General features: G+C 45.2%; 1 protein-coding gene across 1 annotated transcript in view; it reads right to left on the bottom strand.

Annotated features, from left to right (window-relative positions):
• Window positions 1-19,223, bottom strand: part of LOC144673469 (uncharacterized) — a 100,441-nt gene that overhangs the window by 58,312 nt on the left and 22,906 nt on the right. Inside the window, 1 exon segment of the mRNA XM_078535288.1 lies at window positions 13,775-13,796. Within this exon segment, the coding sequence (XP_078391414.1) occupies window positions 13,775-13,796 (22 nt within the window).

Genomic DNA, 19,223 nt, shown 5'->3' with positions numbered 1-19,223 from the left:
AAACTTGGACAGAGTCCTGGCTCTGCTGCCACTTGCTCTATGGAAGATAGCAATCTGCTTCGCAGTTCCACAAGGCAGGGTAACTGGTTCTCCCAGCTAGGATGGTGGGGAAATCATGTGATATGACTCCCACTTCTCCACTTTGGTTCGGACAAAGGATTTATTTATATTCCTTAGTCTGGATTCTTGATGGTTAATGTTTCAATCATTAATCATTTCCAAGAGGTTTTGGGGCCCTTTGAACTATCAGACTGGTCGTCTCTGTTGTCCAAGCCTTGGCCTTAGAAATGTAATTGGTCTTTGTACAATTTCCTTGGATTTGATCTTTGCAGTCACAACAATCATTGGCGTCTCTTCAGAGATAACGAAGTGGCAGTTGTTCTGAGTGCCAGGAAGTTACTTTTGTTTGAGTCAGCCAGCAATGGCTCCAGTCATTTGAAAGCCTTTGTCCAGTTTTTTTTAAACATGTAATTTAGCCATTTAAGTTTTATAAAAATAGTGAGATCTTGGCTACAGGACAGCAGAATATGCAGGACTACAGGGGAATGGCACTAGCTGAATTGCTCAGTTGACAGATCGAATGGCCTCCTTGTGTGACAAATCTTGTTGTATTTAGCAGACTAGCATGCAAGAGATTAAAATCAGGCATCCATCTATACAAAGTGACCTATCTGTTTCCTCAAGGCCTGAGAAAAAGGTGACTTCCCTCAGTTGGCATTGAGTTAATTTTTTTAATTCATTCATGGGGCGTGGGTGTCAGAATTAACCGCATGTAGGCCAGACCAGGTAAGGACAGCAGCAGATTTCCTTCCCGAAAGGGCATTAGTGAACCAGATGGGTTCGTGGCCGTCACTAGATTTTTAGTTCCAGATTTTTATGGCATTCTAATTCCACCATTTGCCATGACAGGATTTGAACCCGGGCCCATACAGCATTGCCCTGTTTAGGACATTACTAGTGCCATCCATTATGTGGCACCTCCACTCCCTCTCTCCTCCCACGTGTGTTGTTTGTGGGTCTTAGAAACGGAAGGAGGACTCTTGGAGCTCATCGGTGTGTTCATTCTTTGATCTACGCTGTAGATTAGATTCTAACTATGGTTTATTTTTTTTTCTCAGCTTACGAGCATGGATTTTGAAATTGCGTGGATAATAGGAAGATTTTCAGATGCCATGAGCCGTGGCGGGATATCCGAAGTGGCATCTTTAGTGAAAGCTGAGAGGAGCAGATTGGAAAGTGTGACGGTTCATGTGGCGGTCACCGGGACCCCGAGAGTGGGGAAGTCTGCTTTCATTAATTCAGTCATGGGTTTCAAGGATGGCGAAGATGGCGCGGCACCCACCGGCCCCGCCCAACAGGTGACAAAGCCGGCGCCTTACTGCCGGCCGGGAAACCCCAGCTCCGTGTTCTGGGAGCTGCCTAGTGTTCCGGGACCCGGCCTCTCGTCGGGCAACTACCTGAAGACGGTGGAGGTCGACAAGTACGTCGGCTTCTTCATCCTGTCATCGACGTGGTTCACGTGGGAGGTCGCAACCCTTGCCAGCGAGCTCAGGCGGCTTGGCAAGCAGTTCTACCTCATCCGCACCAAGATTGACTTGGGCCCTCCTGGCTACAGGGAGAAGGAGTTCGTTGAGGACGTCCTGAATGTTTTCACCGCCGACCACTTTGCAAACCTGAACATTGAATACGCGATTGCTCACTTCTTCTGTGTCTCCTGCCACCAGGTTGACAGGTTCGACTTTCTGGAGTGCGTCCAGGCTCTGCAGAGAAATTCCTCTCCTCCACTCCAGAAACACGCCCTGTTGCTCTCCCTGCACTACCTGGCCAACAAGATGGAGCTGAAGGACTCTCTGAGGGAGTTCATTCCGGTGTCGGCGGTCTACAGCTGCCTCATCGACCCCATCCCGGTCGAGCAGCTGCCTTACCAGGCCAATGTCCACTTTCTGTACAACGAGATCCGGCTTTACCGCGTCCTGTTAGGGCTGGACTACCCGGCCTTGAGCAAAAGGGCCAAGCTGATTCGCCGGCCGACCTTTGTCCTCTCGGATGAGATCCAGACCACGATGGCGAAGATGCTGACGGAGAAGGGCGTCTCGGAGGAGCTGCTGAAGTGGACGAAGATGAACGTGTCGGTCCCCAACAGCTACGTGAAGTGGATTCCCTTCCTCGAGACCCTGCCTGGAGGGAAGCTGTCTGGGGCTTCCACCATCCGCTTGTTGGATACCATGCTGCAGAAGTTTATGGACGATGCCTGCCGTGTTCAGAGGAAAATGGAGGATGTACTGAAGGGTGAATAACATTGTTTGAGGCCCAACAATCTAATGGTGTTTGGTACAAATGAAGGGAGAGGAAAGCTCAACTTCAGTATCAAAGGCCAACATTGGTATCCTCTGGTGGGTGAAGTGGCTTAATTCCCTATCTTCCTCCATAGTCTGCAATGTAACCTTGTTGCAGAGGCATTCCATGCTCTGCCAGTCCAAGATTGTTAATGCACAATGCATTCTCTTCAAGTTCAAAACATAGCCATTTCATCCCAAGACCTTCACCTGTCACAACTAACTAAATGAGATTGGCTTGCAGATGAAATTCTAATTGGCAGTCCACATGGGCATGGGCCAAAATTGAAGGCTAGGCATTACAAGACTCGTATTTCACTGCAGCTGGTAGCTACCATGCTAGCTGGGTGTGAGGTTTCGCCTAAGCGCGTTACTGCAACCATCCAGCTGTTGTCAATGCAACATATTGACTGACCCTCTTTGTCTGAATGAGCAACATAACCCAGATGTGTTTTCTTTTGTAAGTTTAAGCTGTATTGTACATCCAAGTGTTGATGCAATATTGGGGATCATTTCTTCTATCCTTCCCATATTAAAAGTAGCAATAGCTCTTGTAGATGTTGTAATAGTAAACACCATCATTAAACAGCCAGTGACGGTCTTTGGAAGCCCTAGTGTAGATTGAATTGCTGACTCTCCACTTTTAAAGGTGATGGGCGTGATATTTTTGACTTTGAGTCCAGTGTGGTTGTCGAGCAACACTTCAATTTTAAAAAAAATTGGACCTTTGTTTCAAGCACATCAACACTAATTGAGCCCAATATTTTGGCAGAATGGCTGACTATTGACGGCAATGCTTTGTTTTCCTCTCCTCCCAACAGGAGGAGATATTAGAAACTTGTCACTGCAGGGGGAGTTGGTGGGTGAAAGGCCAGGATTCAAAAAGGAAATGCCAAGTGTGTGCAAAAGAAATGGAAGATGTGATTTCTGAGCAATGCAAGTAAACTCACTTTTTTTGCTGAAAATGTAAACAAAGCTGTTTCTTAAACAGATTACAGCTGAGTGAGTCTCTATTTTATTTCACGAAAGGAATGCTATTGGGAGTGTCAAAATTCGCACAACTTAACGTTTGTCTATTTCCAATTGATAACTGTACTCACTACGGTTATTTGAGAAACTTCAGAATTTAAATAAAATTATTAATGTGTACAGTGACTGTTATCTGACTTTTCAAAGTAGCTTTAATGAAGGGTTTAACTGCAGTTGAATTAAAAAAAATTTTTTTAAAAAGCTTTAACATTTTGTTAACTGCTGCATGTAACCTGTTTGTCATTCACTTATTCATTTTCCAGTTCTGTTCAAAAATTTCCTGTAAATACTGTTTTCATAAATGCATGTTTGTATGTGGGTCATCAAAGACTTTTGTATTGGAGCTGTCTGTCACCCGTGAGGAATTGATTTATTAAAATGAATAACTTATGCAATTTATCCTGGAGTCAGCTACCTTGGAATTTTTTTCTCTATGATAACTATGTAGTTGTGTTTCTGTAAAACTGGATTAGGTATACACACATTCCCAAACCCTGGATAACTTTAAAAGCAATTTTTGTTTTGGTTTGCAGCACAGTGAAGCCATTTGGCCCATGTCTGTGCCAACTGGGATTGGTCCCTAGCCTTGTGGGTTACAGCATGACACGCAGATTTCCAAGTGCACTTTTTGGGGAAGTGGTGGCGTAGTGGTATTGTCATCAGGCTGGTATTCCAGAGACCCAGGGTAATGCTCTGGGACCTAGGTCCAAATCCCAATGGTGAAATTTGAATTCAATTTACAAAAAAATAGACCCCACGTCTGACCATTTTTCTGGTTGTAAAGTCCCATCTGGTTCACTGACCTTCAGATGTCCTTATCTGGCCTACATGTGACTCCAGATCCACAGCAATGTGGTTGACTCGTAATGTCTGAACAAGGTCAATTAGGGATGGGCAATAAATGCTGACCAAGCCAGCGATGTCCACATCCAATAAATGTGTATACAGTTGCTGCCTGTACCCATCACATGAATTTCTAAAAATTCATTCATGGGATGTGGGCTATGCTGGCTGGGCCAGCATTTATTACCCATCCTTAGTCGCCCTTGAGGGTGGTAGTGAGCTGCCTTGAACAGCTGCAGTACCTGTGGTACAGATACACCCACAGAGCTGTTAGAGAGGGAGTTCCAGGAGTTTGACCCAATGACAGTGAAGGAATGGCTGATAATATTTCCAACTCGGGGTGATGAGTGACAATGATGGCAACTTCCAGGTGGTGGTGTTCCCATGTGTCTGCTGCTCTTGTCCTTCTAGATGGTGGTGGTTGTGGGTTTGGAAGCTGCTTTGAAGGGAATTTGGTGAATTCCTGCAGTGCGTCTTGTAGATGGTACACACTGCTGCTACTGTCAGTGGTGGAGGGAGTGAATGTTTGTGGATGGGGTGCCAATCAAGCGGGGCTGCTTTGTCCTGGATGGTGTCGAGCTTCTTGAGTGTTGTGGGAGCTGCACTCATCCAGACAAGTGGAGTATTCCATCACACTCCTGACTTGTGCTTTGCAGATGGTGGACAGGCTTTGGAGTCAGGAGATGAGTTACTTGTCACATGGTTCCTGACCTCTCGTAGCCACAGTATTTATATGGCTAGTTCAGTATCTATGCCCATCTAATCCTTCTGCCAATGACATTAAATTTGTCTCCTGGTTGTTGAAGGACACCAACATTCCCCTTGGTGAGGTCAATCTGTGGGCAATGGGCAGGTAGCAAATGATCCAATCAGAGGGGTGTCTTCACTTGGTGTACCTTTCTCTTTGAAGGCCAAGTGACAGGCTCTGTCTCAGGCACTGCACCATGAAGCTGCCAAGTGACATTGGGGATTGTTGCCACTGGCCATTTGTGGCATAGCATGCCAACCTAAAAGAATTGAATCCCAGGTGCAATTGTCGATGGTTAGGGCCTTCGTGTCATGGCTACAATCATCCTTGAGCCATTGCTTTGGTTGCCCACTAGTAATTTAGCTCCATGTACCTTGCTACACGGAAGGTCCTTGGGAGTGTGACCATCTTCCATTGTTATAACCACAGCCAGTGTTAATTGCTGTGCAAACCAAATCTCAGGGAAACTTGTCTTATGGACTATAGCCTTTTTTAGTATTCTGAACACAAGGCGATGTACTGATCTTAGTAAGAAGTCCGGTAGTGTTTTTACTTTTATTTCTTAAAATCGCAAAAGTTTTATTAGCAACAATAAAAGGAAACGTAAACACACAAGATTAGTTACACCATTAATGTTAGTTTTTTTTTAAAAACATTCCCCCAAAAAAGGAAAATTCTACTTGGTCAAACCGACAAGTAAACACCTCCCAGGCAACAGTCCCTTTATAGATGGTTAACTATAAAATCCAGTAATATTACACAAGGCGAAGTGTTGTAGCTTTAATAAAGGCATAGCACATGACCTCTAACCTCTTCCACTCTACGTTGGAATCCACTTCAGAATAAAACTGCTTGTTGCAGCCCAGGACTTTTCTGTTGACTGGATGGCCGGTTCAAATGGCATCCTCTCCGGGCCCAGGGCTCCAGCTATCTCTAATCCTAAACTCTTTCCCCTTCCAACCCAGTTCCATTGTTCTCACACCTCTTTGAAACTGAAACCCTTCCACATATAAAATCTTTTTATGTTTCTGTCTTGTCTTTGCTTTTTGGGTCAATAAAATATAGTAGCCCCACTACTCTACATATGGAACTCCCTGCGAAATGTAAAGATGTTTTTTTGCACCTCTGACTCCCCTTTGATATTCAAACAAACTCTCAACTTCTCTAAAAATGCAAATTTTAGATCTAACCTAGATTCTTGTACCTCAAGCTTAACACCCCTATCCTTTACATCTTTCAAAACCTCAAGACAACCTGACTCCTATTAATCGCCTGCACGTGCACATATCAACACACTTGGGCAGTCCTCTCAAATACAGAGCTCCTGAGGGAAATGGGTATTTCATATTCACTCTGCAGCATGACCCTCTCCATTATAGATAAAATGCCTAACTTTGTACACCACTTATATTCTATTCCTTGGTCTCCTCTGTTCCAAAGAAAGCGAAAAAGAGAACAGTTCCATCGGGGAAGCCCCTTTGGAAGGGCCAGATTTAAGGTGAGATCGCAGCCAATAAATTGCGTTCCATTTTAGATAGGAAGCCTGCGAGTTTGAAGTGGGCGTGGAGGATTCTGACGACTCAACCTCAAAGTTTTTCATTTTGGCGAACAAAGAATTTCATTACCACGTTGATGAGTCCCTCTGGGTAGCGTCTATGCTAGCAGAATGATTTAATATGCTACAACATCAGCACATTTGGCATCTTGACTTCCCAATGTGTGGTGTGTTTGGGGGAAAAAAAATCTGAAAAATGAGTCTGAAATGTCCAACCACCTCTATGCAGAATCCCTCAAAAGCATAATTATGTGTAATCATTCCTGCAGTTTAGTTTTTAAACTAGAAAAGCCATCCAACACCAGCTTCCTCTTCCCAAGCCAGTATTCCCAGTGGTGAGGCGCAAATCACTCCAAACCCACTCTGGTGCGCAGGACAGGTCTTTCATATGCCTGATACCAGACTCCAGAAGCAACCGCTGTACTCAGAACTCAATGGAGGCAGGAGACGCTTCAGTGACGCTTCTTCTCCCCCCCACCCCCGACCCCTCCCCCCGCCCCAAGTAACACCGACTCATGGGAGTCCCTGGCTTGTGACCGACCAAAATGGATGGAGGAGGTTCTTTTGTGAAGGTGAAGCCCAGGCGTCCGAAAGAGCGCGCAAACCCGCGGAGGAGCCATCTGCCCCACCCTTCAATCTCCAGCTGCCGCTGCATGTGGCACAGTCTGCAGATCGTACGCTGGGCTTCTCAGCCACCATAGAACCCATCGGACTGGAGTGGAAGCAAGTCATCCTCGATCCTGAAGTGCTGCCCAAGTAGGAGATGTTAAATCACTGCACAAATAATCACCTCCTTTCAAAATATTAAACAGGAATTTTATCCAAATAAACTTTTTAAAATTTTCCCCTCTAGCATTTCATTTAAATAGTTTTGAAAAGTAATGCACGCACTGATGAGGGTTGAACCAGAACATTCAGTGACTCGTCTGTCTCAGTGCCATTATATTCCAGCTACCAAGGAGCCTTTGATATATATTTAGACAGTGAAAATACAGCTGTAAGTGAATGGATATTGAGTCTTATACCCAAAGTGCTGGAAGAGGTTGAGACCTTTTGAATGGAAACTCCGATGGGGAATTCGGGAGAAACTTCATTTCCCAGCGAGTGGTGAGAATGTGGAAATCGCTACCACCGGGAGGAGTTGAGGTGGACAGCATAGATATGTTTAAAGGGAAGTTGGAGAGACATTAGAGAGAAAGGAACAGAAGGATGTGGTAAGCGGGTGGGAGGAGGCTCATGTGGAGCTGAAATACTGGCATGCAGCAGATGGGCCGAATGGTCTGTTTCTGTGCTGCTGTCGTGTAGAAAAGTCGGCCCTTTCAAATAAAAACCCTATGGATAAATTTAATCATGTGAAACGTGTAATTGTTTAAAGCCTCAATTTGTTTGCTAGAAGTTTTAATGAGTTGAAAAAGCAAATGGAAATTTGTGTGGAAAGTTTTTGGATATATGTAGAAGAGACTTTAAAATTTTGTTCAATAGTAGGGTATAAGGCCACAGATGATAGTCAATGAGCCATTACCGCTTAGAAGGGAGGCCATTTGGCCTATCGAGTCCATGCTGGTCCTCTGTAGAGCAATCCAGTCATTCCCATTCCCCCGACTCTATCACCGTACCCCTGCAAGTTTCTTTCCATCAGGTTCCCACCCAATTTCCTTCTGAAATCATTCATCGTCTCTGCTTCCACCACCCTCGAGGGCAGCGAGTTCATTACCACTCGCTGTGTAAAAAAGTTCTTCCTCACATCTCCCCCACATCCCCTGTGCAAAAGCTCAAATCTGTGTCTCCTGTACCTCGCTAATGGGAACAGCTTTACTTTGTCTACTTTATCTAAACCTGCCCTAATCTTATTCACCTCTAACAGTGGAGATGTTAACATTTTTTCCCCATAGGAAATATTGACATGATTGGAACATTAGAACATAACAAATAGGAACAGGAGTGGACCATTCAGCCCCTCGAGCCTGCTCCACTTTTCAATAAGATCATGACTGATCCTCTTGTGTTTCGATTTCCACATGCCCATCTAACCCCGGTAACCTTTGATTCCCGTGCCTCACAAGAATCTGTCCACCTCCGCCTTAAAAATATTCAATTACTCCAGCTCCACCATCTTCTGAGGCAGAGAATTCGAAAGTCGCACAACCCTCTGAGAGAAAAAAAATTCTCCTCATCTCTGTCCTAAAATGGCGACCTCTAATTTTAAAACAGTGCCCCCTAGTTCTGGACTCACCCATAAGAGGAAACTCTTATCCATCCATCTTGTCAAGGCCGTTCTGGATCTTGTATACACTTCAATCAAATCACCCTGATTTTTGAATACAAAGCCTGACTGTATACCCAGCATGGCTTGTTGGCTAGCAGCCTGGCCGCAGGGTCAGAGGTTGTGGATTCAAGGCCCAGTCCAGTGACTCGAGCCCACAAGCTGGGCTGACACTCCTGATGCAGTGCTGAGGGAATGCTGCACTGCCGTATGAGGCTTTCAACTGAGGGCCCCCCATCTGCCGTCTCGGGTGGATGTAAAGGATTGCAAGGGTAATATTCCGAAAAAGAGCAGGGGAACTATCCCTACTGTGCCATGAGCATTTATCTCTTGGCCAATGACACTGAAAAAAGCAGTAATTACATTGGTAATCCTACAATGCGACAGTGCTTACACTTCAAAAGTACTTCATTGACTTGTAAAGTGCTTTGGGATGTCATGAAAGGTGTTTTATAAAGGCAACATATCTACCAAATTGTTTAGAATAGATAAGAGTTGTGTATTGCTGAGGAGACATGCTGCAAAGATTTTCGCCTTGCACTTAGCAGATTGGTCAAGGTGTTACTTTGGACAATGCACCAAGGGAACTGTTTCCCCCCAGGCTTTTGTTTAATTCAAAAAAAGGCGCAATGCCTGGACATGTTCCTTTTGCCTGCAGAGGACAGGTTCCTGTTTCTGAATATATGTCACTTCTGCTAAATCTTCTTGATCGGAACCCATGTCCCCTGAGCGTTAACCTGGACCGCTGGATTACTAGCCCAGTGACAGTACCACTACACCATCATCTCCCCCGAAACTCTTTGGGCTACATTTAAGTTTTTAGTGGGTGGTTGCACCTCAGGATAGTTTAGTGACTCTTGATGACCTGTGTTGACAACTCTTGTTTTGACATGGAGGCAAATATTTGGCCTTGATCAACCATCCTGGCGTTGACCGTTGATTAACTTGCCTTCGATATTTCCTCCCAATTTTTCAGCAATAAGATGAGGTTATGTTTTTTTTTTGCCATCTTAATGCCTTTAAAGGAGATGTGTCCTCTTTTTCAATCCTCTTAATGCTTCTTAAGAAGATATTTTCCCTTTTTCCATATCTTAATGCCTTTTAAAGAAGATATTTTCCTTTGTTCAATTATCTTAATGCCTTTTGAGAAATGCTCTCTTTTTCAGTCATCTTAATGCCTTATAATATGCCGCCTCCATGCATTTGAGGAGATATTTGATCATCTTAATGCCTTTGAAGAAGCTTTTCAAAATTCTCCAGATTTTGGGAAGGTTCCATTAGATAGGCATATAGCAAATGTGATTCCTTTATTCAAGAAGGGAGGGAGACAGGAAGCAGGAAACTACAGGCTTGTTAGCTTAACACCTGTCATAGGGAAAATGTTAGAAGCTATTATTAAAGATGTTATAGCAAGGCATTTAGAAAAACTCAAAGCAATCAGGCAGAGTCAAAATGGTGTTTTGAAAGGGGAATCATGTTTAACCAATTTATTGGCGTTCTTTGAAGGAGCCACATATGCTATGGATAAAGGGGAACCGGGAGATGTACTGTACTTAAATTTTCAGATGGCATTTGATAAAGTGCCACACAAACGCTATTGTGGAAAATAAAAGCTCGTGGGTTTAGGGATGTATTGACATGGATAGAAGATTGGCTGGCTAACAGGAAACAGAGGGTAGCCATAAATGGATCTTTCTCTGGTTGGCAGGATGTGACGAGTGGTGTGCCGCAGGGATCAATGCTGGGACCTCAACTTTGTACAAATTATGTAAATGACTTGGATGAAGGGGCAGATGGTTTGGTGGCTACATTTTCTGCCGACACAAAGATAGGTAGGAAAGTAAGCTGTGAAGAGGACATAAAGAGGTAGACATAGATAGGTTAAGTGAGTGGACAAAGACCAGGCAAATGGAGTACAATGTGGGCAAATGTGAAATTGTTCATTTTGGTAGGAAGAATAAAAAAGAAGCATATTATCTAAATGGTGAGAGATTGCAGAGATCTAAGATTCTGGATGATCTGAGTGTCCTAGTGCATGAATCACAAAAGGTTAGTATGCAGATACAACAAGTAATTAGGAAAGCTAATAGAATGTAATAGTTTATGCGAGGTGAATTGAATACAAAAGTAGTGAGGTTATGCTTCAGTTGTACAGGGCACTGGTGAGACCACGCCTGGAGAACTGTGTACAGTATTGGTCACCTTATTTAAGGAAGGTTGTAAGTGCGTTGGAAGCAGTTCAGTGAAGGTTTACTAGACTAATACCAGGAATGGGTGGGTGTCTTATGCGGAAACATTGGACAGCTTAGGTTTGTATCCGTTGGAGTTTAGAAGAGTAAGCGGTGACTTGATCGAAACATTTATGATCCTGAGGGGTTAGTGGATGTGGAGAGGATGTTTTCTCGTGGGAGAATCTAGAACTAGGGGTCACCATTTAAAAATAAGGGGTCGCTCATTTAAGACAGAGATGAGGAGAAATTTTTTCTCTCGGAGGGTGGTGGGTCATGAAACTCTGTTATTTGAAAGGCGGTGGAAGCAAGGTCTTTTAATATTTTTAAGGCAGAGCTACATAGATTCTTGATTGACAACGGGGTGACAGGTTATCAGGGGTAGGAGGAGGTTACAATCAGATCAGCCATGATTTTATTGAATGGAGGAGCAGACTTGAAGGGTCTTGTGGCCTACTCCTGCTCCTAGTTCATATGTTTGTATATGTCCTCATTTTGGTTATCTTAATGCATTTAAGAAGATATGTTCTCTTTTTCAGTCAACTTAATGCCATCTGAGAAGATATGTTCTGTATCTTAATGCATTTTAGAACATTTGTCCTCTTTTCCAGTCATTTGCGAAGATGTGTTCTATTTATCAATCATCTTAACGCCTTTTCAGAAAATATGTCCTTTTTAGTCATCTCATGGCCTTTTAAGAAGATGTGCTCTCCTTTTGCGAATGCCTTTGAAGATGTTCTCTTTTTCAGTCATCTTAATGTCTTCATCTTCATGTCTTTTGAGAAGCTAGGTCCCCATATCCTTCAGCATGTTAATGCCTTTTTGCGACGCATTTTTGGGGAAAGGGGCTTGTAATGGCGGGAGGGGCCGAATAACCACCCCAACCACGTGGTCCTCATTTTGAATTCCGACCGTTGGCGGGAAAGCTCGAGCCGCCCGCCGCCCGCGCGGGGTCTGGAGGTGGTGGGGAGCTGATTGGACGGCGGGCCGCCGCCGCGCGATGGGCGAAGCAGAAACGCCCGCCGTGATTGGTGGCGGGGGCGTGGCGATGGCTGTCCCCGCCCCCTCCCTGCGGCCGCCCCGGTATTTAAGCCGTTAGATGGAGGGGGAAGCGACGCCATTTCAGGATGTGAGGTGGAACGGCTGGTCATGGAATAAAGTAGAAATAAAACATTATAAGAGGGAACACAGTTTTTGAAATAAGGTCACCCTAATCAGGAGAGGCTCCCCTTTGTTTTAAAAAGTGAAATAAAAGGCAGCCAGGACCTCATTGGGATGCCAGTTTAGGCAGGGTCAAAGGTCACCCAAACATTGGCCAACTAATGTGGCTCTGACTGCATGTCAGAACTGTTGGACTTAAATGAAAAGTTTCCCTCTTAAGAGGAAAGATAGGCTTTAAGAGATAGGAGAGGTTGCGACATAGTCGTAGAGTAAGTCAGTGAAGCGTATCAGGTTGGAGGTAGGCAAGTGACCAGTGGCAGGCCGAAGAGTTGAAATAAGGCAGTAAAGGGTCTCAGAGCACCAAAGGTCCAGGTAAGACGAAATGGCAGGAGTTACGTGCACACACACACACACACACACACACACCATCATCATCATCACCATCATCATTGCATGTGGGGCAAAAGGGAGAACGGTGCCAATTTCACTTGGGATTCGCCGAGTGCCCCTCACTCAAAGGGAGCCAGGGCGACGCCCTGGAGTGAATTGCTTTGGCGTTGCACCCTTCAGCCACCTTGCGGAGCCCTGGTCAACGTTGACGCGTGGGAGGATTTGGGTGCCCCACACCCGAAACGCGGCAAGCTGCCCCACTGGCGGCAGCAAGCAATAAAGGGCGGCGAATGGCATGTCGGCTCTCCCCTTGCGAGGGAGGTGCTGTTTTAAGAGTAAGGAAGTTTTGCCCCCATTATACAAGGCCTCGGCGAGACCACGCCTGGAGCACATGTGCACAAGTTTCAGCCTCCTTAGCTAAGGAGACTTGCCTTTGGTGGGGATGCAGTGAGGGTTCACGAGGCTGATCCCTGGGATGCTGGCATGGGGGTGAAGCGCAGAATGGCCTCCTTACTCATTCCGTGAATCCCTACGAGAGGGCCGTCCTACGAGGTGAGATTGAAGTAGGGGAGCCTGTTACTGTTGGAGTTTGGAAGAACGAGAGGTGATCTGATTGAAACTTTGAACATTCTTCGAGGGTTTGACGGAGTTGGTGCCGACAGACTGTTTCCCTCCTGCGGCTGTAAAGTCTAGAATGGGGGCGGCGGGGGCGTCACAGTCTCAGGGTGAGGGGTCGTCGATTTTGGACTGAGATGAGGGGAAATTCCTTCACTCGGAGGGTTGTGAATCTTTGGAATTCTAACACCCCCCTCCCCACCGAGAGCTGTGGATGCTCCATCGCTAAGTCTATACAAGTCTGAGACTGAAAGGATTTTGGGCGTGAAGGGATAGGGCGGGATGGTGGAGTCGAGGCAGAAGATCAGCCGCCATCCTAGTGAATGGGGGAGGGGGGGCAGGCCCGAGGAGCTGAATGGCCTCTTCCTGTGCTCCTTGAGAAAGTGGTGGCGAGTTGCTGCCTTGAGTATAACTGAGAGGCTTGCTAGGCCATTTCAGAGGGCAGTTAGGAGTCAATCATATTGTTGGGGCCTGGAGTCACACGTGGGCCAGACCAGGTAAGGTTGGCAGATTTCCTTCCCTAAAGGACATTAGTGACCCAGATGGGATGAGTCTGAAGGAGTTCTTCCAAATGACCCTTGTGACACCAGTTGTTGAACATTCAACATTTTGACCGATTTCCTGATGGCTGAGACAGTAATCTAGAGGTTATTACTTTTGTTTTTGCTTTTTAATTTAGGTCCTAGCTGCTCATGCTCCCTGAGCAGAACCTCTTACACGATAATACCTATGTAGCTGGTACCTACATGAACCACGATAACTGGGCCCTCTCCCTCCCTCTCCACATTACTCTCCAGCCCGAGGAGATGTCCTTAAATCCATTACTGAGCAGGCTGCACAGCATTCGGGACTCACACCCTTGGCTACTGTCCCCGACTGTTCCTACACTCTGCTCTCTCCGCCACCCACCACCCCCAGCTTGAATGGTCCCCTGTAACTCGGTACCATGGTCACTTTGCTCATACATCAAGCTGCTGTCCTCATGGCTCCAAGAACTTTGAATTTACTGGACAAGTGCAAAGTGCTACCTTCTTGATACCCATACCTGTATCACCAATAGTCACACCCTCCCATCCCTGACCACAGACTAAATCTGATATTATGTAACTTAAGGAGAGTGGCTGCTTGCTGAATCAAATTGTCCAGGCAACTTTCTCCCTATTGTCCAAAGTTCAGGCTCCAGCTCAACAACTCTGAGCTGAAGTTCCTCGAGCTGCACTTACTGCAAATGTTGTTGTTGTGGATCACATTCGTGCCTACCAACTTCCAAATGCTACGGCTGCAACACATCATATCAAGTCAATTCTGACCTGGAAGTTGATCAATATCAGAGTATTTCCATCATTTTCTATTTTTATTGCATATTTTCAGCATCCACAGTATTTTTGCTTTTCTTTGACCAGGGGAATGTGAGAATATGGAAATCGTTATATTAAGAGTTTGCGAAGCATGTCAGAGCTGGGAACTCATGGGTACAACCACACCACAAATACACCGTCCACCAGCTGTGTTTAGACAGGGATTCACTTGGTCATCCCGTTTACTGACACAAGAACACAGTCACGTCAGAGGGAGACCATTCAGATACTTTATATGTGCGGAGGGATCTATTCAGTATTTCCACTAGTTAACACTTCAGCTTTAAAAGTTTAAAGCAATTGATATACAATCAATTGGTGATGAGGAGCTGTTTAAATGTTCTGTTTACGAGAAAAGACACACTCGTTCACACCGCCTGCTAAGAATCCAGTGAGTTCGCATTTGACACTGAGGGTTTTTTCCTGCTGTTAATCAAGTCCAGGATAGAACTATGGATACTGTGTCAACTGACTTAACCATTTTATATCCAGGGTTCAAATCGTAATCAGAGCACAAAAGATGATGTTGTATTCGATGAAATAGGTTGTCAATGGCGGTGGGACATACCCAGCATTCACCAAGAGGCAGAATGTGCCCTATCTACACAACAGGCGATTGTTGCGCATGCGCAGTGTCGCTCTGACTGGAGCATGCGCAGTGTCGCTCTGACTGGAGCATGCGCAGTGCAGGTGTTCGGACTGGCTGGTGTCGGAGCCGCAGGGAGACGGAAACTGACTGGAGGCGGCGGGTGAATGAGACCGAATGGAGCCGGCGGGTCGGGGGAGAGACTTCAGAAACACCCGGTGTAGACCGCAATCCCGGATCACAGCCTCCATGTCCCGTGTTTGCAGCTCCGGGGCTTCTTCCCGGTGACAGAGCCGGGTTCGGGGGAAGAGGCTCCGGAGCGGGAAATTCAAAAATTACGGGGAGACCGCGGGCCGCCCGGGGGCTCAGAAACTGGGGGGACGGCCACAGGGTCCGGCTAAGACCCACCCGGGAGGGTTCCCCCTCCTGTGTCCCGCCCGGCGGCAGCTGGGTTCCCGCCTGAGACCCTGAATCAGAGACACAGGAGCTGGAGAACTGAACCAAGGCAGAGAAGAGGGAGGGAGAAAACTAGGAGAAACTGTTTTCAGATGCAGGAGTTTGTAACCAGAGGACACAGATTTATGATTTTGACAACAGAACCAGAGGGGGTGATGAGGAGAATATTTTTACGCAGTGATTTGATGTGATCTGGAATGCACACACTGACGCAACTTTCAAAGGGAATTGGATCAATAAATGAAGAGGGGAAAATTGGCAGAGTTATGGTGAATGGAACTAATTGGACGGTTCACTGATCTTTGTGACATTCTGAATTTTCCTTTCCTGAGGTTTTAACATTTGATCTTTTCAATCATAATGTGTCTCAAACAGAAGATTTAAAACGTTGGTTTCTACGAGCTGTCAGATCTGTTTCCTGTGTGTCTGTGCAACTTGGGAACTGCAGGCAAGGGTGAGAAGGAACCGATTCTTTTCAGTTCCTCAGATGCACCATTATCACCTCGGATAACAGAAATCTCTGGAGTTCCCCATGTCGTCATTGCCCTCCCCTTGGGTACAACAGCTCTCAGTCAAGTGGAGTCAGTCACACGTGTCTCTGTCATGACATTTCCACTCCTATTTTATCACACACCTCCCTGTGACACTCACCATAACACAGAAACCCACATATCATTGCTTCCTTACACCTTGTCCTCCTATTACAATCGGATCTTTATTCTGCCTCTTTCCTCCCTTAATGTAAGGTTCCCTGCAGTTAAAGTGACCTCTGTTATTAAGAACTGGAGTCGGCCTGTGTGATTATTTTTACACCAGACTCCAGTCAGCCCCACGTGCTGCAGTCGTAACTCCCTTCACAAACCCAAAGAGGAAGAGATTTTTTTTAAGGAGTGGATGGGCACATCAAACCTGCAATCATGTCCCAGGAATGCTTTGCTGGATGGAGCAACTGCCCAGAATTGTCCCGTCTGTCATTCCCTTCACTCCTTCTGAGTCTAAGAAAATATTCGGCAAAAGAACAGAGACTCCCATTTATAATGACACCAGAAGCATCGGCTCAGATGATGTGGTCGAGTTTCTGGAGGGGGCTTGAACCCACATCCTTCTGACTCGGGGTGAGAGTGCCACCAATTAGTCAATATTGATATCAGTTCCCATTCCACTAGACCATGTCTGTGTTATTACATTAAACCCATCCCATTCCCATTGCAGTGATCCTTGGCTCTGTTATTAGACATTAGGCAACACATTGACATCATATTATACCAACAGACCATGACTCACTTACATTGCTAGATGAGACCCAAACTTTGGTTTTGCTGAACTAGATACTGACTGCATTATCATCACATTGGATCCAATGATGTGTTAACTAACACACTGCAGCCTAACTCTTATTATTGGAACAAATACTGTATTTGTTACACTCAAGGTGAGCCAAACCTTTGCTATTCTTCCTTTGGGCCCATCTGCACTCTTACTGTATCAGAACCTGTGTTTGTAATTGTTACACTTATACTATGCCACTGTTATTATTAGAAAATAGCCTGTCTTTTATTCCAGTTCTGGTGTCTGTGTTTATTATTATCACTGGAAACATTTTTCCTGCTAGTTTTCAATTGGAACCTGTTTCTGCTATTTGATTGTCATATTTCCATGTTTTTAACTTTATTATTTAGTCTCTATGTGAATTTCCTCATGTAAGTCACACTGCAATTCAGCCTTTGGTCTGAAAACTTGCTTCTTGAATAAAATACCGTTATTATAGCTCACAGTGTAGGATCATAAGCTCAGAATTACCACTTGGCAGGGTACAGGTGGGTAAACAGTAACTGGGATTGAACCTCACCATCACACAGCACCTTCATGAAAGAAAGGGAGAAAAATCAGTGTTGCATCCCTGTTGATGTTGATGGGCCATATTCTACCACCTGAAGCATTCTGGGTAGCATCATCTGCCATTGTCTTCAGATGGTACAGGAGCTAATGGATGGTGTTCAGCTCATCGTGTTTGTACCAGCGCTTTAGTGTAGCTATCGAATTAGTCCCACTCCCCTGCTCTTTACTCCTAGACTTGGATATTTCTTCCTTCAACTATTTATTCAATTCTCCCAAAAATGTTGCTCTTGAATCTGCTTCCAGCACCCTTTCAGGCAGTGATTTCCAGATCACAGCAACACACTGCTTAAAAAAAAGTTCTGAAATCTGTGTCCTCAGATTAGCAATTTTTCTGCTACTGGACACCCTTATTCTTTCAGTTTGTCAAAACTGTTCATGATTTTGAAAACCGCTTTGCATCTTTTTTGAGAAGGTGGTGGTGAGCCATCTTTTTGGCCTGCTGCAGTCCATGGTGTAAGTTCTGGGTCTTTTAAGAGTCAACCATATTGCTGTGGGTCTGGAGTCATATGCAGGCCAGACCAGGTGAAGATGGCATATTTCTTTCTCTAAAGGGTATTAGTGAATCAGATGGGTTTTTATGACAAGCAACAATGACTTCAGGGTCATCATGAGACCTGGTGGGAATCGAAACCCAGCCTCCAGAGCATTAACCCTGGTCTCTGGGTTACTAGTCCAGTGACAATACCATCATGCCACCACCACCATCCTGCTTAACCCTTTGCTCCAAGGAAAACAATCCCAGTTTCTCCATTTGGCTGAAGCCTCTTACCCTTGGTACCATTCTAGCAAATCTCTTCTGCACCCTCTCTAAGGCTTTCACATCCTGTTTAAAGTGTGATGCCCATAACTGAATACAGCACTCCAACTGAGGCATAACCGTTGGTTTATAAAATCAGTATTAACTCATTGAACGTAAGCACACTCAAAATAAATTGTTTAAAATCTGCACTAAGAGATCGCATGGAGGTGTTCACAGGAGGCTTTTAACTGCTGCTACAATTGTATAACTGACATTCAATCCCCAGATAAAGAAGGGTACGATAACATCGTGGTTATCCATCAGTAATCCCTTCTGTCAAGGGTGATTCTTCCTTGTGGATGACTGGGTGCAAGTGATACGTCAGTGTTAGTTGTGTATTCACAGATGACTAATGTGTCCTATCTTAGCCTTGCAGGCTCTCCTTACAGTGAGGACATGGGGTTTGTTGGCCAGTAGAGTTGGTGATGGATTGTTGACTCGAGCAGCTGCTCTCTCTGTTCCTCTCTCTCAGTGGCTGCTCTTGTTGATTGAAAAGTTCATGGATGATGATTCACCGTTTTGGAGGCGATTGGGAATCTGCTTCCCAAGTGTTTCTGTTAATAGAGCAGAATGTCAGGTAGGCCTTGAGATTGTCTTTGAAAAGTTTCCTTTGGCCCCATGTGAACAGCCTCTCTGGTGTAGCTCTGAGTACAGCACCTGTTTGTCAATCTGAATTCAGGCATTCTGACGACATGCCCAGGCATAGTGGTTACATTACTGGATTAGCAATCTAGAGGGAATAATAATCTGGAGATGTGAGTTCAAAACTCATCACAACAGTTAGAGATTTTAAATTCAGTTAATTCAATAAATCTGGAATAAAAATCTACTATAAAAGCTGTTATCAGTGATCATGAAATGAATGGATTGTTATAAAAGTCCAACTGGTTCCCTGACATTCTTTAGGATGCCATCCCAACCTCATCTGGTCTACAGGTGACTGCAGACCAACAGCAA

This window comes from Cetorhinus maximus, unplaced genomic scaffold, assembly GCF_964194155.1.
Source record: "Cetorhinus maximus unplaced genomic scaffold, sCetMax3.hap1.1 HAP1_SCAFFOLD_368, whole genome shotgun sequence".
Classification (NCBI taxonomy): Eukaryota; Metazoa; Chordata; class Chondrichthyes; order Lamniformes; family Cetorhinidae; genus Cetorhinus; species Cetorhinus maximus.
The sequence above is the reverse complement of the archived record's forward strand: the minus strand, read 5'-3'. Positions and strand labels throughout refer to the sequence as shown.